The sequence below is a fragment of the Eptesicus fuscus genome, chromosome 22 (genome assembly GCF_027574615.1).
Source record: "Eptesicus fuscus isolate TK198812 chromosome 22, DD_ASM_mEF_20220401, whole genome shotgun sequence".
Lineage (NCBI taxonomy): Eukaryota > Metazoa > Chordata > Mammalia > Chiroptera > Vespertilionidae > Eptesicus > Eptesicus fuscus.
Genome location: NC_072494.1, coordinates 853,415 through 877,277, shown reverse-complemented (window position 1 = coordinate 877,277; position 23,863 = coordinate 853,415). Strand labels below are relative to the sequence as shown.

Genomic DNA, 23,863 nt, shown 5'->3' with positions numbered 1-23,863 from the left:
GGATCCTGGAACCAGTTATTCCTGATTATTATTCATGTTCCTCAGCGGGGAGAGATTCTCCCAGGCTCTTACTGAGTCCCTGGAGTGGCGGGGTATCCCACCTCCCTCTCGCCCTCCCTGTGTCTGGGGTCCAACACCACCTTCCCCTGTGACGGATGGTCTATATTGGGGCTTCATGCAGCCCCCCGTGGCCATGAAGCAATTGAAATGTGACCAGTCCTACCCAGTGTGGCTCAGTGGATAGAGCATTGGCCTGTGGACTGAAGGGTCCTGGGTTCGACTGCAGTCAAGGGCACGCACCTGGGTTGCAGGTTCCATCTCTGGCCCTGGTCAGAGTGCATGTGGGAGGCAACCCATGGATGTTTCTCTCTGTCTCTCCCCCTCCCCACCACTCTCTCTACAAATCAATGAAGAACATCCTCGGGTGAGGATACGCCTGAATGTGAAATTCCATTTCATTTTAGTAAATGGAGTTGGGGTCCTACTCTGTTCCCCAGCACAGCTGCTCTCTGCATCGTCCACATTGCAGACGTTTCTTCCTCCAGATAATCCTCAAGGCCCGTGGGGACACAGCAGCCGGACGCCCACAAGAAGCGCGGGGTGGGTGCGCCCCCACCGCTGTGGGGAGCCTCTGGGTCCGGCATTGCAGCTTTGGGCATAGGCATGGCGTCGGCCACCACCAGCAAGAAGATGCTGGAGGAGGCCACCTGCGCCATCTGCCTGCAGCTGATGGCCGAGCCCGTGAGCATCAGCTGCGGCCACAGCTACTGCCAGGCCTGCCTCCTGTCCTTCATGGGAGCACTCCCCGTACCGCTAAATCACCGGTACATGGAGACCTTCTCCTGCCCCCAGTGCCGGGCTCCCTTCCAGAGAGGCAGCCTGCGGCCCAACAAGCAGCTGGGCAACCTCATCGCTGCCCTCCGGGAGCTGGAGCAGGAGCTGTCCTGCCAGGAGCACGGGGAGCGGCTGCACCTCTTCTGCGAGGACGAGGGCCAGCTCATCTGCTGGCGCTGCGAGCGCGACCCGCGGCACAAGGGCCACGCCACGGCGCTCGTGGAGGACGCGGGCCCCGGCTACAGGGTGAGTGCCCCCTCATGTGCCCGAGATCCCATCATCCAGCCCAGTGCCCCCTCGTGCGCCCGAGACCCCCATCATCCAGCCGGGAGTCCAAGGTTGGGACCCTGAATGCTAGGTTTCCTCGTGTTGTTCTTTCTCCTAGGGTGAGGGGGGCGGGGTGGGAAGGTTTAGGATGCGTCCTCCCTGAATCCAGTCCCGGCTGTCCAGGCCCACCTTCCCGGATGGTCAGACTCACCCACGACCCCGCTGCCTGATGAACTGGTCCCTGTTCTAGCGCGTCATGTGCTCAGATGCACACATGTGAGGTTTTTTGTTTTGTTTTGATCATCCTCATCCAAGGATATTTTTCCATTGATTTTTCGAGAGAGTGGAAGGGAGGGGCAGAGAGAGAAAAGCATTGATCTGAGAGAGACGTGGATTGGTTGCCTCTTGCACATATGGCTACCAGGGCCGGGAACTGCAGCTGAGGTTCATGGCCTTGACCGGAATCGAACCCGGGACCATTTAGTCCACCTCGTGGGCAGCCTGCTGTCCAGTAGGGAACATGCACCAGCGAAGGGGCGGCCTGGCTCCCTGGCCTGGGTGGTGGGAAGGGGTACCCCGGGGTGTTGGTGGTGTCGGGGAGCCCTCCCAGAAGTGAGTCCTGAAGGAGCCTAAACACTAACCAGTGGTTGAGCATTGACCTAGGAACCAGAAGGTCACGGTGGGATTCCTGGTCAGGGAATATGCCTGGGTTTCGGGCTCCAACCACTGTAGGGTGTGCAGGAGGCAGCCGATCCATGATTCTGTCTCATCGATGTTTCTGTCTCTCTCTTCCTCTCTGAAACCAATAAAAATATATACATATTTTAAAAACATTAACAGTATGTGGAAGTGCTGAGTAAAGAGAGGGCTCTCCATGTGAGAGGACCCCGTGGCAAACACAGCAAGGGGGCAGGGGGCATCCAGGGAAAGGCAGGTGTCGCCCGAGCCTTCCAATCAGCTCAGTCCAGGTCCCCACAGGGTGTCCTGACCATTAGCCGAGAGGAGGATCAGGGTGACATTGGACAGAGAACCCTGGGCACAGACAGTCAGGTTACTGCCGTGAGAGGGAAAATCGAGGTGTGGTCACAAGAGTCACTCCATGTCTCCCTCTAGGAAAAGCTCCAGGAAGCGGTGAGGAAACTGAGGAAACTGGAAGAGGAATGTGCCAGCCAGAAAGCGTTCACGGTGAAGCAGATAGCCGAATGGAATGTGAGAATGGGGGGTTCTCGCCGGGGCCACTGGAGGCACCCCTGGGCTCAGGTGCAATCCCCACCCATCGGGCGTGTGCAGGAGGCAACAGTGGAAGTGTCTCCCACATTGATGTTCCTCTTGCTCTCTGTCTCCCCACCCTCCCTCCCTTCCACTCCCCTCTCTCTGACAATCACTGGAAAGAACATCCTTGGGTGAGGATTAACGACAGCAAGACCAAAGAGAACATGGATTTCTTGGTGTCAAGCTCTTTTCTGTCCTGGCGCTTAGGTGTAGGGTCTGACCGGGCAAAGCACAGTCCTTGGTGTCACAGAACCAGATCGGGCAAGTGAAACCCCGAGAAGGAGCCATTGTCCTTCGTTGTCTACATGGATGAGAACTCATTCCCTGCCCCTCCCGCCTTCCAGCAGGAAATGGCCAGGAGGCCTGAGCCTGTCAGAGAAGCAGAATCTCTTGCCTGTTTTCCCAGAGCCATCTCCCACAGGGTTTCCAACTTTCTTTTTTTATTTTTTACTAGCGGCCGGTTGCATGAAGATGCGTGCAATAGATCTTTCTTCACCTGGCTGCCAGCACCGGTTTTCCTCTGGCCCCCGCCTTCTGCATTTGCTCCAGTCAGGGTCTGCATGCTTTGCTTCCTTCTGACCAGAGTACTGCTCCTATAGCTTCCTACCTCCCTCCCTCCCCCTTATAGCAGGAGTCCTGCCTGCCCAGTGGCTCTGCTCCTGGAATCGCTGGCAGTCGGGGCTGCAGCCATCTTTGACCTGCTAATTTGCATATTCCCTCCTGATTGGTTGGTGGGCGTTGTGGAGGTACAGTCAATTTACATATTTCTCTTTTATTAGTGTAGATAATTGGTGTAGATTTGTATTTATTTCAGAGAGAAAGGGAGAGAGAGATAGAAACATCCAAGAGGAGAGAGAATCATGGATCGGCTGCCTCCTGCATGCCCTCTACTGGGTATGGAGCCTGCTACCTGGGAATGTGTCCTGACCGGGAATCCAACTTTGACCTCCTGGTTGATAAGTGGACGCTCAACACCTGAGACCTGCCAGCTGGGCTGACCATCCTCTGTTGACTCTAGGAGAAGATAGAGGCTCAGGGACAGAAAATCCAGGCGGACTTCCAGAACCTGCTCAGCTTCCTGAGGGAGGAGGAGAGGTCGTACCTGTGGAGACTGGAGAGCGAGAAAGAGCACACACTGAAGAGACTGAGGGAGCGTGAGGCCAAACTGGGGCAGCAGAGCCGGGAGCTGGAGAGCCGCATCCTGGAGCTGGAGGAGCGATGCCAGGGCTCCGCCCAGAAGGTGCTGCAGGTGAGGCTGTGCCCTGGGAGGACACCAAGGTGGCGGGTCCTGAGCTGCTGCGGGGGGAGGTGGGGATTGTGGGAACAGAGGACCGCCTGCCTCACTCAGCAATGGCACATCAGTGTGGGGGATTTAAAGGCATATTTCTCCTGTTTTTATTTAGTTATTTTGTCAGTCCTCATTCAAGGGTATTGTTCCTGTGGTTTTAGAGGGAGTGGAAGGAAGAGGGTAAGACAGAGAGCAAAGTTGATGTGAGAGTGACACAGTGATTGGTTGCCTCCCTCAGGTGCCCCAGTCCTTGGCCAGGGATCAAGCTTGCAACCAAGGCATGTGCCCTTGATGGGAATTGAACTTGGGACCATTCAGCCCACAGGCCGACGCTCTATCCACTGAGCCAAACCAGCTAGGCATAAATGCATATTTCCTTTATTTTTATTTATTATCATTTTTAACATTTTTTCTTTTTTATTGATTTGAGAGAGGAATGGAGAGGGAGAGAGAGATTGAAACATCAATAATGAGAGAGAAACATTAATTGGGTCTGCAACCTGGACATGTGTCCTGACAGGAAATCAAACACTGACTTCCTGGTTAATAGGTTGATGCTCAACCACTGAGCCACACCAGCAGGGCTAAGCCTATTCCTTTTAGAATATTAAACTGACTAAAACCTACACGGTGATGTCACTAGTCTATAGGGCTCTATATGTAAATCAGAAAATTTGATTTGGCTCAAAAATCCAGGGTGGCTCAGTGGAGAGAGCATTAGCCTGAGGACGGAAGGGTCCCGGGTTCGATTCTGGTCTTTGGCATGTACTTTGGTTGCAGGCTCCTCCTTGTCCCAGGCTCTGGTCTGGGCTTGTGCAGGAGGCAACCAATCAATGTGTTTCTCTCACATAGATGTTTCTCTTTGACTCACCCTCTCTCTTTCACTCGTCCTAAAAATCAATGGAAAATTATCCTTGGGTGAGGATCAAGAAAAATAAAATTCCCCTGCTGGTAGAGGGGGTGGGTTCCTCGGCTGAACAGGCTCACGGGATGGCTATTGCTTCCACATGCCTGGGTCCCAGGGGCACAGAATCCTGACGGTCAGATGATGGCGGGGACCAGGTGGGGCCGACACGTGAGTGATGGGTCAGCCTGGAATGCTGGGCCCTCCTTCCATCCTCAGGAAGGTGAACCTCCCGCTACTCGCACCCTCCCCCCCCCACTAATCTTCCCATGTTTGGGTGGTGGAACTGGAGGGTGCCCCTCAGGGTGGCCATGTCTCATGGCTGCTCCATCCCCGTGGGTCACCTGTGGCCGCCACCTCAGTGCCCAGTCTGGGCGCCGTGCACCCACCCACCGCCGAGAGGCTTTGTGACACGTGGCCTCTCTTGGAGTGCGCTCTGAGGGAAGTGAGGCCAAAGGAAGCATGAGGGGTCCCCGTCCCACCCCCTCCCTTAACAGCCACAGGCTCCCCAGCACCTCAGCAAGGAGGGCGCCTGGCTTAGAGGCTGAGCAGTGTCCAGCCGTGCTGACTGTCCCAGAGGCCTGAGTGGGATTCGTTGCACGGGTTGTCCGTCTTTTACCCGGAAACTCCCAGGGGGGGCTAAGGCCGCCTGTCTCTGTGTCCAATCACGAAGGCAGGTTGAGGCCTATAAGGCGTTTACTGAGAAGGCCAGCCCACCAAGAAGACAGGGCGCTTGCAAGCATCAAGTCCTGAATCTCAGCAGGTGCAGGGGACAGGTTTATAAAGGGGTGTGCCACGGCAGCATGGCCATGGGTGAACCTGAGGGGGCGTAGTGATGGATGAGAAAAGACAGATAAGAGAATAAAGCTGGGGCTAGGTGGGCTTCTGCCCTCTGATTAGAGAGACAGTGCCATGGCCTGCAAGCCGAGTGTTTATTATACAGTCAGAGCACACAAAGCAAAACAAGGTAGTGGTCACCATCGTTACAATGTTCTTGTGAGTTTCACTTGTTTTGGCAGCACTTGCTGCACCTCCCACAGCCCATCAGCTACCTAGGAAAGATCTAGGGAGCGGCTATAAGGTTAAGCTTAATTATGCTAAGAGGGCTCTGCCCTCCAAGCTGGGACTTGTTTGTGGCCCTGCCGTGTGTCAATCTGAGGCTTAACTCTATAGCCACTCGCTACAAAGGGGAAGGGGCTGGGGTGCTGTGTGCAGGCCTGGGGGTCTCAGACATCCAATATTAGTCCCCAGACGATGAGATGGTGTTGATCAGATGGTGTTTTGGCTCCTGGTGGGTCGGCCTGACCCTGCTTATGAGTTCTGCTCGCTGGACTCACAGCTGAGTCACCTCCCCAACTTGGTACAGGGCTTGGAAAGGAAACTTAAGGAAAACTTAGCCCCTGTTCACATGTGAGAAACTGACCCTGTTCCCGTAAGTGTAAGTGTCCTCAGATGTGAAACAGTAGGAGTACTTTCCAGAGTCATTCAGGTGGTCTCCCGACCGGGCTATGAGGCCCCATCACACCCGCACCCAAGGCCGGGCCCCCCTGTGCCTCTGGGAGAAGCAGCAGCCCCATCAGCTCGCTGCTCCCTCACTTACCTGTGCCTTTGTTTCCCACAGGACGTGAAGGGCGCCCTGAGCAGGTGAGTGTTGAAGGAAGGATGAGGAGGAGTGGGGTGTGGAGCCGCGGGGTGCAGGCTGAGCAGCTCAGGCCTCTGTCTCCCCCAGGAGCCAGGCCGTGAGGCTGCAGATCCCGGAGGTCCTCTCCTTGGAGGTTCAGACCCAGTGCAATGTCCCGGAACTCTACTTTGACCCGAGGAAACGGTTGAGGAGCCATCAAGGTATGTGAGGGCAGGGACGAATGGGATGGTTTCTACTTTATGGTCACAACCCGGAATTCCTGTCGCTACTCTGAAACAAGGCTGAAACTCCAGAGCACAGGATGTTCTTATCCAAATAAACTGTTTTGCGAGCGGGTCTGCCTCTTGCCCTGACCCCCGAAGCCACCCAGGGTCCCTGGGTGGGGTGGGCATGGACCACGGGAGCCCTTTGTGTGCCTGCAGGTGAGGGAAACAGGAGGAAGTGCCCAGCTGCCTCTTCCCAACCCTCCAAAGGGACATTCTTGGAACAAAGGAGACCCCAGAACCCCATCCCCCAGCAGAATTGGGAGTTCGAGTCCACCATAGCTAAACCCCAGGTGGTCATCGCTCCCCTCTGAATGTCCATGCTGTCTGCCAGCGCCCTGAATTCTACCCTTGAGCTTCTTCTAATTACACAGGACTCTGCAAGGATGAGCCCCCTCTGTTCATATTTGTTTGGGATTTCTTGAACCATCTGACAGAGCTGCCTGGCAGTTGTGAAACTGACATGGAACAATTTGCAGAGACCCTGAGTGGCCGGGTCACCACGGACGAGGCTTTGCAAGAACTTGTGGACCTCATCTATGAACAGGTCACGTCCGTGCCAAAGTTCCGCTGTGTGGGAGCTCGCCTGTGCAATTACCTGTCCCATCACCTGACCCTTAGCTCACAGAGGGGCAGCTTCCGCCGTGTGTTCTTTCAAAGATGTCAGACTGAACGTGACCTTAGAGATCAAGCTGCCAAGAGGGATGAAGCAGCTCGGACACAATTCCATGGGTTCGTGCTCTTTCTGGGAGAACTTTATCTTCGACTGCAGATCAAAGGAACAAAGGAACAGGTTCTCAAAACAGCTTTTCTTCAGCCTGCTCTTCGGGAGTTGTTGGAAGCCCTCCTCTCTAACCCTGTGGACGATAACCTAGTTTGTGCCGTAAAATTACTGGAGTTGACAGGGCCCGAGTTGAAAGATGCCTGGACAGAACGAGGAAGGATGGACATGGAGGATGTTATCCAGAGGATTGAGAACATCATCCAGGAGGTGCCCTGCAGTGCAGACGTGAGGCAGATGCTCTTGAAGCTCGTAGAGCTCCGGTCCAGTAACTGGGGGAGAGTCCATGTCACCTCAGCACTCAAGAGAAGCAGCACCTGAGAATGATCCCAGCTGTTTTATGTCTGAACCACCTCTGGGTCCAGCGGATGGTGCTCCTCTCACTGCAGCTGATCCCGATGCCCACGATTCCTGACAGGAGTGACGTGAGGATGGGAGAGGGAGTGGGAGAGGGCGAAGGGCATATGTAATACTTACTACAATCAAGATTTATTTTTTTAAAGAAAGAGTGACTTGAAAGAGAAGACTCTTTTTCCAGATTGTGAGGAAAATGGAGCCGATGTGTCAGGGCTGGTGACCGAGCGTGGATGATATGGACGATGAGGGGACCCAGAAGCTTCTGCACAGTTCTGTTGGGAACCAGAGCGTCCGCGGAAGCAGTCGGGTTCAATGTCCACGGTCAGTGTTAGGAAGCCATGCAGGTGGTGGGGGAACCAGAATGCAGGGAGCCTGTCCCACTTGTACCCAATGAAGGATGGTGAGGGAAGTGACTAATGTACCACCTTCAGTCGTGTGTGACACTTTCTGCCACAATAAAACTTATTCCCTAGAACTTAAAAAATAAAATTAAATTAAATTAAACTGTGTTGCCCTCGCTGGTTTGGCTCAGTGGACCGAAGAGCGGCCTGTGGACAGAAAGGTTCCAGGTCCCATTCCGGTCCAGGTCACGTACCTCTACCAATAGATGTGTTTGTCTCTCTCTGTCTCTCCTTCTCCCTTCTACTCTCTGAAACAATCACTGGAAGCCCGGCCGGCGTGACTCAGTGATTGAGCATCGACCTATGAACCAGGAGGTCAGGGTTAGATTCCAGGTCGGGGCACATGTCCAGGTTGTGGGCACAATCCCCAGTGTGGGCGTGCACAAGGGAGTGGATCAATGATTCTCTCTCATCCTGGATGTTTCTACTTCTCTCTTCATCTCCCTTCCTCTCGAAAGTCAATAAAAAATGTATTTAAAAAAATAAAAAGAAATTTTAAAATATTATAAAACCAAACAAAAAATAAGGGCAAAAAATCCCAAGGCGTATAGCCTATACATGTAGAATATGTTTGTGTGAATACACACATCTACATTTATCTATGGGTGCATGTGTAGACATGTACATATTATGCATGTATATACCTATCTGTACATGTACACACATGTAAATACATGTACAGACAGACACACACATAGAAATTTGAGAGCTCAGGCCCACCCTGACCCACGGGCACATACAGCACTGTGATCAGTTTCCTACGCGTGATACATTTAGGAAGCGCTGTCAGGGAAGTGGAAGAACATTGTGAGGTAGAATCACTGATCGGCTGCCTCCTGCATGCCCCTCACTGGGGATAGAGCCCACAACCTGGGCATGTGCCCTGACAGGCAATCGAACCATAGGTCCTTGGTCACTGCTCAACCACTGAGCCACACCAGCTGGCTCCCAGCTCACATCTCTCTGTCAGGTTACTCACTGCCTATTCTGGTGTGCCAGCCAGTGTGTCCATAGTCTCTGTTTTTTCCCTTTAAAATTTCATGCAATTTGTGCCTCTGACTGAGTTTGCTTAGGACGTATAAAGACAATTTGTTGCATGAAATTGCTAGAAAGAAAGTGTTGTATGTAGCTGTGGCCTCGGCATGCTGTCTGTGTGCACACACACATGTACCCAGTCAGCACAGGCACCACCGATGAAGTTCACGCTCGGGCTGTTACATAAGCAGTTGAGTGACCTGGCCTTGCTGACTCCTCACCCAGATCGCCTGCTGTTTCCGGGTTGGGAGTGGGTTGTCATGGGTTTTTTTCAATGTCCCCTGATCAGGACTCCAGACAGCGTGCCACCCCCATGGGCACAGGGTCACTAAGCTGCCTCTGGCCCTGGCTCCAGGGTGGGAGAGGAGACTTCTAACCTTCGGGTGAGTGGGGCTGGGGGTGAACCCATGTATTCTTCCTAGTCTACCTTCTCTCCCACCCAGTCTGCAATTGATCCTGTAGCCTAAACTCTCTAGGGGGGTGAGTCTTCATCTCATGGCAGAACTGTGGTCTCAAAAGTGTGAGGTCCATGCCGTCTGCTCTCTCTGTGGTCCCCGGAAGAATGCAGCAGAGTCAATGAAGTTCCAGCCTCCCTTTTGTCTAAGGGATTCTCAAAAGGGAGGCCTGTAGAGAGCGCCTGGGAAGGCACATGAGCTAATTGTTGCGTGAATCCAGTGGCGTCAGAAGAGCCACATCCTGGAAACATACTGTGCCAGAGTGGGTGTGTTGTCAGTCTGATCATTAGCTCAGGTGCCAGGGGGTGGGTTTCATTATCTAAGTTCAGCCAGGTGCAGGGAACAGATGCAGTTATCCGGGCTCAGCCAGGAATGACAATTATAAAGAAGCCACAAGAATGAAGAATTGCAGCCTGATCTTTAACCATGATTTCACATAATTTCCTTTGTCTTAAACTCTTGTAAAACTTCCTGGAATCATACTGTATAAAATAAATGTGCTGCACCGGCTCTGGGTCACTGTCTCTCCACCAGCGAGCATCTGTCCCACCTGGTCCCAGCTTTCCCTACTGTCTCTGTATCTGTCTCTTTCATTTTCTCAATTCCCCCGATGCCCCTACTCAGGAATTGTCGTTTACTGTCTAGCCATGCTTGTTGCAGTCCAAGAGAGAAATACTGATAGAGCCCCAACAAATGGAAGGTGCTAGGGAGACCTGTGGGGGAGGAGGCTGCTGATGAACTCCTGGGCTCAGCCCTGGGCTCAGCCCTGAGCCCCTCTGTGTGGCCTGACCTTCTACAGGGGCCATAGAGCTGAGCAATGAACCCTGCCTGACCACTAGGGGGCATCGCAAGGCAAATAGAGGCAGCCTGGAGCAGGAACTGACCCTCAGAAAGCTGAAGGGAACACACAGCCTGGAGGGGGGTGGGGGTGGGGATAAAGGGGGTGCCTAAGGAGCCTGAGAGTTTCCTGAGGAAAAATGCATCAATGTTGCTCAGTGATAGAGCATTGGCCTTTTCAACTAAGGGCCTCGGGTTTGATTCCCGATCAAGGGCACTTACCTTGGTCAATGTGTCTCTCTCCCCCGTCTTCTCCCTGCCTCCACTCTCTCTAAAAAATTGATGGAGAGAGGCACAGGGCTGACAGCCAAGCCCCACAGCAGCTCAGTGTTGGGCCAGGATCACCCATCGTGAACGTCCGTATCTGAGGAGAATGGCATCTCAAGGTGGACCAGCCTGGAACGGTCCTCGGTTAGGAAACCTAGAGTTTAGATCTCGCCGAGGACCTGCCAACGAGGAGGGAGAGGAGGTCGCGGAGGTCAGCTTCTCCAGCCCTGGGCTCATCTCATTGAACAACAGCGGCCAGGGGCTTGGGAGGGCGCAGATTCGGAACCTCTGTCAGGCCTTCTGCGACTGGCTGCAGCCAGAGACGAACAGCAAGCAGGGGATGGTTGTCTGTCTGGGGCTGGAGCAGTTCCTGCACAACAGGCCCCACAGAGACAGGGCCGCGTGGCAGAGACCTGGAGTCGTTCATGGAGGACCTGGATGATGAGGACCTGAGGCCCGTGGGCTTAGTCCACGTCCAAATGCAGGGGCAGGGAGCCCTGTTTTCGGAGAACATGCCCTGAGGACAGGCCGTGGCCCACTTCATGGAGCAGCACCCAGCAGTAGCCGCCATAGCGCTCACCCCGGGGACAACCTCCCGGACTCCCCCAGACACATCCCAGCCAACAGGACCAGGAGATGCAGATGAACATGGCGGCAGCCTTTCCAGCGAAGACCACCGACCCCCTTCCCTGCTCATCCTCCAGGCAGAGAGCCGCCCGGGCCCGCAGAGGGCGCGGCGTCCTGGGAGAGTCCACGCAGCCCCAGAGCAGCCAGGCCGGGCGCCTCCAACGCCCAGGAAGAGCCTCCCCGGGAGGAGACCCGGAAGCCAGGGGCGGAAGCCCCAGCAGCACCCGGAAGCTGTAGTCGTGTGACCGGTATCCCTGGGCCTTCCGGTACTTCTCCCGGTTCCGGCTCCACCAGAGGAGACACAACAACGAGAGGCCCTGCGTCTGCGCCACGTGCGGCAAAGCCTTCTTCCAGGCCTCGGACCTGCACGTGCACCAGCGGATCCAGGCGCGGGAGAGGCCTTTCCGCTGCGGCCGCTGCAGCCGGGCCTTCAGCCACGGGACCAACCTGGGGCCCAGGAGCGCATCCACACGGACGCCACGCCCTACACGTGCGCTCAGTGCGGCAGGGCCTACCGCCAGTCCTCCACCTACCACCGCCACCTGCGAATGCCCAGAGGAAGGACTCCACAGCCGGGGCCTCCACATCTGGGGAGTGTACATCCGGGGCCTCCACATCCGGGGCCTCCACATCTAGACACTCTACATCCGGGGACTCCACATCCGGGACTCCAGGCCCCGGGCCTCTCCACCTGGGGATACCATGCCTGGTGCTTCCTCTCTGTAATATGTATGTGTGTGTGTAGATATATTTATTTTATTTAGTATTTTTATTGATATCAGGGGGGAAGGGAGAGAAACATCAATGACCCGAGAGAATCATTGATCAGCTGCCTCCTGCATACCCCCCACTGGGGGTCAAGCCCCCAACCCCCCCTGGGCATGTGCCCTAGAAAGTGGCTGACACATTTCCAATCACCAATAAATAGTTGTGGAATAAAAAAATAAAATAAAAAAATCGATGGAGTCCTAACTGGTTTGGCTCAGTGGATAAAGTGTAGGCCTGTGGACTCAAGAGTCAGAGATTCGATTCCGGTCAAGGGCAGATACCTCAGGTGCGGGCACATCCCCAGTAGGGTGTGTGCAAGAGGCAGCTGATCGATGTATCTCTCTTCGATGTTTCTAACTCTTTATCCCTCTCCTTTCCTCTCTAAAAAATCAATAAGGCATATTTTAAAAAATCGATGGAAAAGACATCCTTGAGTGAGGATTAATAAAAAAAAAAAAAAAAGAGTAAGTCTAGGTTGTGCCCCCCACAATCCTTTTTGAAAATATATATTTTTAAATTGATTTCAGAGAGAGAGAAAGAGAGAGAGAGAGAGAGAGAGAGAGAGAGAGGAGAGAGAGAGAGACATCAATGATGAGAGAGAATCATCCATTGGCTGCCTCCTGCCGGATCAAGCCCGCAAGCCCGGGTGGAATGGAACTGTGAGCTCCTGGCTGGTAGGTAGGTGGACACTCAACCCCTGACACACGGGCTGGGCCTTGCAGTCCTTTTGCTCTAAGTGCCACCCCCACAGTGGCCTGGGGCCTCCCTGGCTCCCGGCTCCCAGCTGGGTCCTGGCTGCTGGTGATGCTGAGGAGTGTCTGACCCTGCAGAGCGACTTGAGGAGGAGAAGGAGGGTGGAGGTTACTAGCCCTTTCCACCACCCCCTCCAGAGCAGTGATGAAAGAATAGGGACCCAAAATAGCAGAAAATAAAATAACATCTGCCCGTAGAGGGTTGGTCGGTGGCCAGGGCAGGAAGAGCGGCAGTCTTCCTGTGGGCTGTGCAGCTCCCTGTCCTCAGACGCTCCTGCTGACCCAGATCCAAGGTCCCGGTGAGGACCTGTCCGCCTTGTTTCCCCCACTATTTTTAAAAAACATACGTTATTGATTTTTTACCGATAGGAAGAGGGAGGGATAGAGATTTAGCAACATCTATGTGAGAGAAACACCAGTGGGAGAAACAATGATCAGCTGCTTCCTGCACACCTCCTTCTGGGGATGTGCCTGCAAACAAGGCCTGTGCCCTTGAGCAGAATCGAACCGGGAACCTTTCAGTCCGCAGGCCCATGCTCTATCCACTGAGCCTAGCTGGTCAGGGCCCTGTCCTCTTTCCTGGTGGCTGCAGAAGAAGGACTTCTTTCCATGACTCCCTGCCTTGCCAGGCCCAGCCCAGCCACCTGCACACCCTTAGGGACCAGCCCAGCCACCTGCATACACTTAGGGCCCAGCCCAGCCACCTGCACACCCTTAGGGCCCAGCCCAGCCACCAGCACACCCTTAGGGCCCAGCCCAGCCACCTGCACATCCTTAGGGCCCAGCCCAGCCACCTGCACATCCTTAGGGCTCAGCCCAGCCAGGTGCAAAAGCTCAGGGCCATTTCCTGGTTTCCTCCCAAAGGGAGCAGGGTCCGCCCCTCACCTCAGGCAGTTCCACTTCTACTGGAACCTCCAGCCCAGGACCTGGGAAGTGGGTGCTCCAGGCGACTCCCTCCAGCAAGTGGTGGCCCAGGTACTGGGGAGGGTCCAGGCGGGTCTCCCAGGGAGGGTCCTGACACCTGGTGTGTGGACAGGAAGAGGGGTTCAGTGGGGGGTCCCAGGAGGAAGGGAGGGGCAGGTTTCAGACACCAGGGCCTCTGGGCTCTGTCCCTCCAAGCCTCTGCCCTGCCACCCTTCCCCGAGTCCGCTTTCCTTCCACCAAACTCCCAGCTGATCCAACCTCAGGAGATCTGGGGTGTGAGGCCAGGGGAGTGGAGGCCGGGATAGGCACTCTGGGGTTCCCGGGAGGGGAGGTCCTAACCTGCTGACACAGCCCAGCCACAGAGGACCCCAGTGTGTTCCCGGAAGTCACCCGCCCAGGAAGGGACTCTGAGTAGATACTCTGTGGCCCCGGAGGCTGCTGTGGTGACAGAGGAAGAGGCCATCCGTGGCCTCAGGGAATGCAGGCTGTATTCCCACCATTGTCAGGTCCAAGCAAGGTCGCTCTGCAGCCTGCCCGCCTCCCTCTGCTCCCAGGAGGGGAGGCTGGCTCTGCAGGAGCTGCAGCCCCGGGCCAGGGCTCAGGGTCCCTCCTTTGCTGTCTGGTTCCTGGGTCCTCCCTGGAGGAACTTGGGGTGTTGTCTTCCCATTTGCTCCCTCTTCCTCCCCCCCATGGTTCTAGGTGACTGGAACTTCTCCTGGGAGACAGTCCTGTCTGGAGGGGAGAGGCCACCTGACTGGTCCTCCAGGACCCGCCCGTCTCTGCCCAACCCAGGTCTTTACCCTTTCAAAATATATTTTTATTGATTTCAGAGAGGAAGGGAGAGAGAGAAACATCCATCATGTTTCCATTGTATGCCCCCCACTGAGGGTGGAGCCCACAACCCTGTCAGTGCCCTGACCGGGAATTGAACCCTGACCTCCTGGTCCAAAAGTCCACACTCAACCACTGAGCCAGCCAGCCGGGCGCCTCTCAGGTCAGGGAGGGCCTGGAGGGCGGCCTTGTTTACTTCCAGATCATCTACCTTGGGTTTTCCTGGAGGAGATTTTTCCATTGTTTCTTACAGATAACAGAAGGGAGGGCAGCTCAAGAGGGAGAGAGAGACCTCGGGAATCGAACCTGGACATGTCGGTGCCCAGTGGACGCTCTGCTACTGAGCGCACTGGCCAGTCTTGTTTCCCTGGGGGGGCAGTCGGGGAGAAAGGCTGGGGTGGGAGGCTCAGGGGTCCACAATCACTGTTTCAATGGAATCTTCTGAATCCACCCGGTTCCTTATGTTGCAAAGAAAGGATCCTGGAACCAGTTATTCCCGATCATTCCTTGTGGTCCTCAGGGGGGAGAGAGTCTCCCAGGCCCTGACTGAATTCCTGGGGGCCATCCCACCTCCCTCTCGCCCTCCCGTGTCTGGGTGTTCAACACCACCTTCCTCCGGGATGGATGGTCTATATTGGGGCTTCATGCAGCCCCCCGTGGCCATGATGCAATTGAAATATGACCAGTCCTACCCAGTATGGCTCAGTGGATAGAGCATTGGCCTGCGGACTGCAGGGTCCTAGTTTCAAATGTGGTCAAGAGCAGGTACCGGGGTTGCAGGTTCCATCTCTGGCCGTGGTCAGAGTGCATGTGGGAGGCAACCCATGGATGTTTCTCTCTGTCTCTCCCCCTCCCCACCACTCTCTCTACAGATCAATGGGAGAACATCCTTGGGTGAGGATACCCCTGAATGTTAAATTTCATTTCATTTTAGTAAATGGAGTTGGGGTCCTACCCCGTTCCCCAGCACAGCTGCTCTCTGCAACGTCCACATTGCAGACGTTTCTTCCTCCAGATAAGACCTCAAGGCCCGTGGGGACACAGCAGCCGGGCGCCCACAGGAAGCACGGGTGGGTGCACCTCCATCGCTGTGGGGAGCCTCTGGGTCCGGCATTGCATCTTTGGGCAGAGGCATGGCGTTGGCCACCACCAGCAAGAAGATGCGGGAGGAGGCCACTTGTGCCATCTGCCTGTAGCTGATGGCCGAGCCCGTGAGCATCAGCTGCGGCCACAGCTACTGCCAGGCCTGCCTCCTGAGCCTCATGGGCCCGGCCTCCTCACCACGGAGCCATCAGGACACGGAGACCTTCTCCTGCCCCCAGTGCCGGACTCCCTTCCAGAGAGGCAGCCTGAGGCCCAGCAAGCAGCTGGGCAGCCTCATCGCTGCCCTCCAGGAGCTGGAGCTGGAGGAGGAGCAGGAGCAGGAGCAGGAGCAGGAGCAGGAGCTGTCCTGCCAGGAGCACGGGGAGCGGCTGCACCTCTTCTGCGAGGACGAGGGCCAGCTCATCTGCTGGCGCTGCGAGCGCGACCCGAGGCACAAGGGTCACGCCACGGCGCTCGTGGAGGACGTGGGCCCCGGCTACAGGGTGAGTGCCCCCTTGTGCTCCCGAGATCCCATCATCCAGCCCAGTGTCCCCTCGTGCACCCGAGACCCCCACCATCCAGCCAGGATCCCAAGGTTGGGACCCTGAATGCGAGCTTTCCTTCTGCGGCTCTTCTAGCCGACGTGGGTGGGATGAGAAGGTTTAAAGCCAGGCGTCCTCAAACTCTGGCCCACGGGCCACAGGCTGGTGTTTTTGTCGTTTTGTTTTTTTACTTCAAAATAAGATATGTGCGTGTGCATAGGAATTTGTTCATAGTTTTTTTTTAAAACTATGGTCCGGCCCTCCAACTGTCTGAGGGAAGTGAACTGGCCCCCTATTTAAAAAGTTTGAGGACCCCTGGTTTAGAGGTTTAGGATGGATCCTCCCTGAATCCAGTCCCGGCTCTCCAGCCCCACCTTTCCAGATGGTCAGACTCACCCAAGACCCCGCTACATCATGAACTAGTCCCAGCTCTAGTGCGCCATGCACTCACACGCACACATGCGTGGTTTTTTTGTTTTGTTTAGATAATCCCCATACAAGGATATTTTTCCATTGATTTTTAGAAAGAGTGGAAGGGAGGGGGGAGAGAGAGACAAGCATTGATCTGAGAGAGACGTGGATTGGTTGCCTCCTGCACACGCGGCGACCAGGGTTGGGAACTGCAGCCGAGGTACATGCCTTTGACTGGGATCGAACCCGGGGCCCTTTAGTCCTCGGGCTGAGGCTCAATTCACTGATCCAGACCAGCCAGGGCCGCACCTGGTTGTTTTATGGCCTCACGTAAGGGAAGACGCACCAGCGAAAGGACAGCCTGGCTCCCCTGGCCTGGGTGGTGGGAAGGGGTACCCCAGGGTGCGGGTGGTCTCGGGGAGCCCTCCCAGAAGTGAGTCCTGAGGAACCTAAACACTAACCATGTGGCCCTGCCTGTGTGGCTCAGTGGTTGAGCATCAACCTGGGAACCAGGAGGTCACGATGGGATTCCAGGTCATGGCACATGCCAGAGTTTCGGGCTCCATCCCCAGTGTAGGGCGATGCAGGAGGCAGCCGATCCATGATTCTCTCATCATTGGTGTTTCTGTCTCTCTTCCTCTCTGAAAGCAATAAAAACACATACATATTTAAAAACATTAACGGTATGTAGAAGTGCTGAGAAAAGAGAGGGCTCTCCATGTGAGAGGACGCTGTGGCAAACACATAGCCAGTGGGGTGGGGAGGGGCGTGTTGGGAAAGGCAGGTGTCGCCCGAGCCTTCGAATCAGCTCAGTCTAGGTCCCCGCAGGGTGTCCTGACCATTAGCCAGGAGGAGGGTCAGGTGACTTTGGACAGAGAGCCCCGGGCACAGACATGCAGGTTATTCCCGTGAGAGGGAGAAGCGAGGTGTGGTCACAAGGGTCACTCCATGTCTCCCTCCAGGATAAGCTCCAGGAAGCGGTGAGGAAACTGAGGCAACTGGAAGAGGAATGCGTCAGCCAGAAAGCGTTCACGGTGAAGCAGATAGCCGAGTGGAATGTGAGACTGGGGGTTTCTCGTTGGGGCCACTGGAGGGCACCCCTGGGCTCAGGTGCAATCCCCACCCAGTGGGGCGTGTGCAGGAGGCAACAGTGGAAGTGTCTCCCACATTGATGTTCCTCTTGCTCTCTGTCTCCCCACCCTCCCTCCCTTCCACTCCCCTCTCCCTGACAATCACTGGAAAGAACATCCTCGGGTGAGGATTAACGAAGGCAACACCAAAAAGACACGAGGTTCTTGGTGTCGAGCTCTTTGCTGTCCTGGTGCTTAGGCGTAGGGTCTGACCGGGCAAACCACAGTCCTTGGTGTCACAGAACCAGAGCGGGCAGGTGAAACCCCGAGAAGGAGCCATTGTCCTTCAATGTCTACATGGATGAGAACTCATCCCCTTACCCTCCCTCCTTCCAGCAGGAAATGGCCAGGAGGCCCCGGCCTGCCAGAGAAGCAGAATCTCTTGCTTATTTATCCCCCACAGGGTTTTCAACTTTCTTTCTTTTTAATTTTTTACTAGAGGCCAGTTGCATGCAGATTCGTGCAATAGTTCTTTCTTCACCTGGCTGCCAGCACCAGTTTTCCTCTGGCACCCGGACCCAAACCTTTGCTCTGGCCTCCGCCTTCCGCCTTTGCTCCGGCCAGGGTCTGCGTGCTTCGCTTCCTTCTGACCACAGCACTGTTCCTATAGCTCCCTCCGCCCCCCTGCCCCACTCTCTCTCTCATAGCAGGTGTCCTACCTGCCCAGCTGCGCTGTTCCTGAAATCACTGGTGGGCAGGGCTGCAGCCGTTTTTGACCTGCTAATTTGCATATTCCCTCCTGTTTGGTTGTTGGGTGTTGCGGAGGTACTGTCAATTTACATATTTCTCTTTTATTAGTGTAGATTTTTATTTATTTCAGAGAGGAAGGGAGAGAGAGATAAAAACATCCAAGAGGACAGAGAATCATGGATTGGCTCCCTCCTGCATGCCCTCTACTGGGAATGGAGCCTGCAACCTGGGCATGTATCCTGACTGGGAATCCAACCATGACCTCCTGGTTGATAGGTGGATACTCAACACCTGAGTCCCACATGCAGGGCTAGTGTCCTCTCTTGACTCTAGGAGAAGATAGAGGCTCAGAGACAGAAAGTCCAGGCGGACTTCCAGAATCTGCACAGCTTCCTGAGGGAGGAGGAGAGGGCGTACCTGTGGAGACTGGAGAGCGAGAAAGAGCACACACTGTGGAGACTGAGGGACCGTGAGGCCAAACTGGTGCAGCAGAACCGGGAGCTGGAGAGTCGCATCCTGGAGCTGGAGGAGCGATGCCAGAGCTCTGCCCAGAAGGTGCTGCAGGTGAGGCTGTGCCCTGGGAGGACACCAAGCTGGTGGGTCCTGAGCTGCTCTGGGGGAGGTGGGGAGGCGTGGGAACAGAGGACCGCCTGCCTCGCTCAGCAGTGGCACATCAGTGTGGGGGATTTAACCCTTTGCACTTGGATGTCGAGTGTGACTCGACACGATTAGCAGTAGAATAAAGGAATCGAAAAAAGCAAACGAGTGCAAAGGGTTAAAGGCATATTTCTCCTATTTTATTTAGTTATTTTGTTAATCCTCATTCAAGGGTATTTGTTCCTTTGGTTTTCGAGGGTGTAGAAGGGGAAGGGAGAGACAGAGAGAGAAAAACATCTATTTGAGAGGGACGCAGTGATTGGTTGCCTCCCACAGATGCCCCAGTCCTGGGCCAGGGATCAATCCTGCAACCAAGGCATGTGCCCTTGACAGGAATTGAACTTGGGACCCTTCAGCCCACAGGCTGATGCTCTATCCACTGAACCAAACCAGCTAGGGCATAAAGGCATATTTCCTTTATTTTTATTTGTTATCATTTTTAACATTTTTTTGGTTGATTTGAAAGAGGATGGGAGAGGGAGAGAGAGAATGAAACATCAATAATGAGAAAGAAACATTAATTGGGTCTGCAACCTGGACATGTGTCCTTACAGGGAATCAAACCCTGACCTCCTGGTTCATAGGTTGAGGATCAACCACTGAGCCACGCCAGCGGGGCTAAGCCTAATTCCTTTTAGAATATTGAACAGACTAAAAGCTACACGGTGATGTCACTGGTCTACAGGGCTCTATATAAAAATCAGAAATTTTAATTTGGCTCAAAAATCCAGTGTGGCTCAGTGGAGAGAGCATCAGCCTGAGGACGGAAGAGTCCCAGGTTTGATTTTAGTCAAGGGCATGTACCTTGGTTGCAGGCTCCTCCTGGCCCTGGCCCTGGCCCTGGTCAGGGCTCCTGCAGGAGGCAAGCAATCGATGTGTTTCTCTCCAGTGAGGATCAAGAAATGTACAATCTCCTTGCTGGTAGAGGGGTGGGTTCCTCGGCCCAACAGGCTCACAGGATGGCTTCCGCTCCCACGTGCCTGGGTCCCAGGGGCACAGAATCCTGACGATCAGGTGATGGTGGGGACCAGGTGGGGCTGCCCGTGTGAGTGATGGGTGAGCCTGGCCTCCTGAGCCCACCTTCTAGCCTCAGGAAGGTGAACCTCCCACTACGTGCACCCTGAGCAGTGTCCTGCTGTGCTGACTGTCTCAGAGGCCAGAGTGGGATTCGTTGCATGGGGTGTCCATCTGTTACTCAGAAACCCCCAGGCAGGCTCAGGCCGCCTGTCACTGTGTCCAATCATGAAAGCAGCGTTGAGTCCTATAAGGCATTTACTGAGAAGGCCAGCTGGACAGCCTGGATCCTGGGGGAGACAGAGGCCTGAGCTGCTCAGCGGGCACCCTGAGGATTATAAGCATCAAGTCCTGCCTCCCAACAGGTGCAGAGGGCAGGTTTATAAAGGGGTGTGCCACGCCAGCATGGCCATGGGTGAACCTGAGGGGGTGTATTGATGGATGTGAAAAGACAGATAAGAGAATAAAGCTGGGGCTAGGTGGGGCGCTGATTAGAGAGACAGTGCCATGGCCTGCAAGCCGAGTGTTTATTATACAGTCAGAGCACACAAAGCAAAACAAGGTAGTGGTCACCATATTTACAATATTTTTGTGAGTTTTACTTGTTTTGGCAGCACTTGCTGCACCTCCCACAGCCCATTAGCTACTTTGGAAGGATCTAGGGAGCAGCTATAAGGTTAAGCTTAATAATGCTAAGAGGGCTCTGCCCTCCAAGCTGGGACTTGTTTGTGGCCCTGCCACAGGTCAATCTGAGGCTTGACCATATAGCCACTGCCTACAAGGCATAGGGGCTGGGGTTCTCAGATATCCGCTATTAGTCCCTAGATGATGAGATGGTGTTGATCAGATGGTGTTTTGATTCCTGGTGGGTCGGCCTGACCCTGCTTATGGGTTCTACTCTCTGGACTCACAGCTCAGTCACCTCCCCAATCACTTGGCACAGGGCTTGGAAAGGAAACTTAAGAAAAACTTAACCCCTGTTCTCATGTGAGAAACTTACCCTGTTCACATAAGTGTATGTGTCCTCAGATGTGAAACAGTAGGAGTACTTTCCAGAGTCATTCAGGTGCTCTCCCGACCTGGCTATGAGGCCCCATCACACCCGCACCCAAGGCCGGGCCGCCCTGTGCCTCTGGAAGGAGCAGCAGCCCCATCAGCTCTCTGCTCCCTCACTCACCTGTGCCTTTGTTCCCGCAGGACGTGAAGGGTGCCCTGAGCAGGTGAGTGCTGCAGGAAGGACGAGGGGGAGTGGGGTGCGGAGCTGCGGGGTGCCCGCTTAGCAGCTCAGGCCTCTGTCTCCCCCAGGAGCCAGGCTGTGCGGCTGGAGACCCCAGAGGTCATCTCCTTGGAGGTTCAGACCGAGTGCGAGGTCCCCGAGCTCTACTTTGACCTGAGGAAACGGTTGAGGAGCCATCAAGGTATCTGAGGGCATTGCCAAGTGCTTAGGGTACCACAGCTCAGTGCAGCCTCCGCCCTGCCTGGGTCGAGGGGACAAATAAGAGGGTTTCTACTTTATGGTCACAACCCTGAGCTCCTGTCGCTAATCTGAAACAAGGCTGAGACTCCAGAGCACAGGCAGGTCTTATCTAAAATCAAGTGTGCTGGGAGTGGGACCCGCCTCCAGCCCTGAATCCCGAAGTACCCCAGTCCCAGCATTTGGGTGGGCCCGGCCCGGGGAAGTCCTTTGTGTGCTCGCGGGGGGAAGGTTCCAGGAGGAAGCGCCCAGCCTTCCCTTCCCCATTCTCTGAGGGGACATTCTTGGAACAGATGAGAACCCAGGAACCCATTCCTCAGAAGAACTGGGAGTCCGAGTCTGGGGGTGGTCGTGGCTCCCCTGTGAATGCCCACGCTGTCTACCAGCGCCCTGAATTCTACCCTTGACCTTCTTCTAATTACACAGGACCCTGCAAGGATGGTCTCCCTCTGTCTCTATTTGTTTGGGATTTCTTGAACCACCTGACAGAGCTGCCTGGCAATTGTAAAACTGACATGGAACAGTTTGCAGAGACCCTGAGTGGCCGGGTCACCACGGACGAGGCTTTGCAAGAACTTGTGGACCTCACCTATGAACAGGTCACGTCCGTGCCAAAGTTCCGCAGTGTGGGAGCTCACCTGTGTAATTACCTGTCCCGTCACCTGACCGTTACCTCACAGAGGGGCAGCTTCTGCCAAATGTTCTTTCAAAGATGTCAGACTGAATGTGCTTCTATAGATCAAGCTGTTGAGGGTGATGAAGCAGCTCGGAAACGATTCCATGGGTTCGTGCTCTTTCTGGGAGAACTTTATCTTCTGCTGAAGATCGAAGGGCCCAAAGCACAGGTTCGAGCATTTGCTCTTCGGGGGCTTTTGGAAGCCCTCCTCTCCAACCCTGTGGACAATAACCTAGTTTGTGCAGTACATTTACTGGAGTTGACAGGACCCGCGCTGGAAGATGCCTTGAAGGATCAAGGAAAGACAGACATGGACACAGTTATCCAGAGGATTGCAAACATCGCCCTGGACATGCCCTGCAGTCCAGATGTGAGGCAGATGCTCTTGAAGCTCGTAGAGCTCCGGTGCAGTAACTGGGGGAGAGTCCCTGTCACCTCCACACTCAAGAGAAGCAGCACCTGAGAATGATCCCAGATGTTTTATGTCTGAACCACCAATGGGTCCAGATGATGGTGCTCCTCTCACTGCAGCTGATCCTGATGACCACGGTTCCTGTCAGGAGTGACGTGAGGGCGGGAGAGGGAGTGGGGGAGGGGGAAGGGCATATGTAATACGTTCAACAATCAAGATTTATTTATTTTTTTCTTGGAGGAGAAACCAAGATGGCGGCATAGGTAAACACCTATACTGTTGCCTCACAGAACAATTTCCAAACTGCAACTGGAAGACAGAGCAGACATCGTCCAGAACCATCAGAAAGCTGGTTGAGTGGAAACTCTACAACTAGAAGGAAAGATAAAAGGACACTGAGACCCAGAGGAGCTGTGGAGGATAGTGGTGCGGAGACCCGCGTGTGCAGAAAGGGCAGGCGGCGGAATATGCTGCTGGCTTACTCGAGGTTCACGGAGAGGGCGGGCAGCATGCATGGTCTGCTGTCTTGTTCAGGAAACAAAACCTCCCAACTGCACTGAAATCCAGTTCCAGGTGAGACTTTGGGTACCTAGACTCATTCAGGGAGAAACTGGACTGTCTGGCAGCAGGTGAAATTGGAGGGAGGGCAGCCTTCTCTCAGAGGTGTGTGCAGCCATTGCCGCGGGACACTGAGACACAGGGGCCTCGTAGGGCGGGACTGATGGGAAACCAAGGCTGTCTGCTCCACCCTGAGAGGTTTTTCAAGAATTTCCTTGAAAAGGCTGATCAATTTAATGAAGCCCTCAAAGATATGAAAAAGGATCAACTAGAAATTAAGCATACACTGACTGAAATAAAAGATATTATATACAGACCTAAAGGCAGATTAGATGATTGCAAGGACCAAGTGAAAGATTTGGAATACAAAGAAGCAAAAAACATTCAACCAGAAAAGCAAAAAGAAAAAACAATCCAAGAAGTGAAAGATAGTGTAAGAAGCCTCTGGGACAACTTCAAGCGTACCAACATCAGAATTATGGGGGTTCCAGAAGAAGAGAGAGAGCAACATACTGAAAACCCATTTGAAGAAATAGTGACTGAAAACTTCCCCCACCTGGTGAAAGAAATAGACTTACAAGTCCAGGAAGCATACAGAACCCTAAACAAAAGAAATCCAAAGAGGACCACATCAAGACCCACCATAATTAAAATGCCAAAAGCAAAAGACAAAGAGAGAATATTAAAAGCAGCAAGAGAAAACAGTTAGTT

The 23,863-nt window shown here is 54.4% G+C and overlaps 2 protein-coding genes and 1 pseudogene across 2 annotated transcripts; all 3 read left to right on the top strand.

Moving 5' to 3' along the window:
* Window positions 1-663: 663 nt before the first annotated feature.
* On the top strand, window positions 664-7,625 carry LOC103291289 (E3 ubiquitin-protein ligase TRIM38-like). The gene is made up of 6 exons (XM_008147304.3): window positions 664-1,080; window positions 2,215-2,310; window positions 3,392-3,622; window positions 6,187-6,209; window positions 6,295-6,407; window positions 6,845-7,625. Exons 1-6 carry the CDS (start codon window positions 664-666, stop codon window positions 7,570-7,572), a joined length of 1,608 nt encoding a protein of 535 aa, XP_008145526.3. The 3' UTR covers window positions 7,573-7,625.
* Window positions 7,626-10,709: 3,084 nt separating this feature from the next.
* On the top strand, window positions 10,710-12,820 carry LOC129148010 (zinc finger and SCAN domain-containing protein 4-like; annotated as a pseudogene).
* Window positions 12,821-15,638: 2,818 nt separating this feature from the next.
* On the top strand, window positions 15,639-22,748 carry LOC103291104 (polyadenylate-binding protein-interacting protein 1). Its single transcript, XM_054712238.1, is given in 7 exon segments — window positions 15,639-16,091; window positions 17,504-17,599; window positions 18,695-18,925; window positions 21,230-21,252; window positions 21,338-21,450; window positions 21,933-22,624; window positions 22,626-22,748. Coding segments are annotated over 7 exon segments (1,731 nt in total).
* The last annotated feature ends 1,115 nt before the right edge of the window (window positions 22,749-23,863 follow it).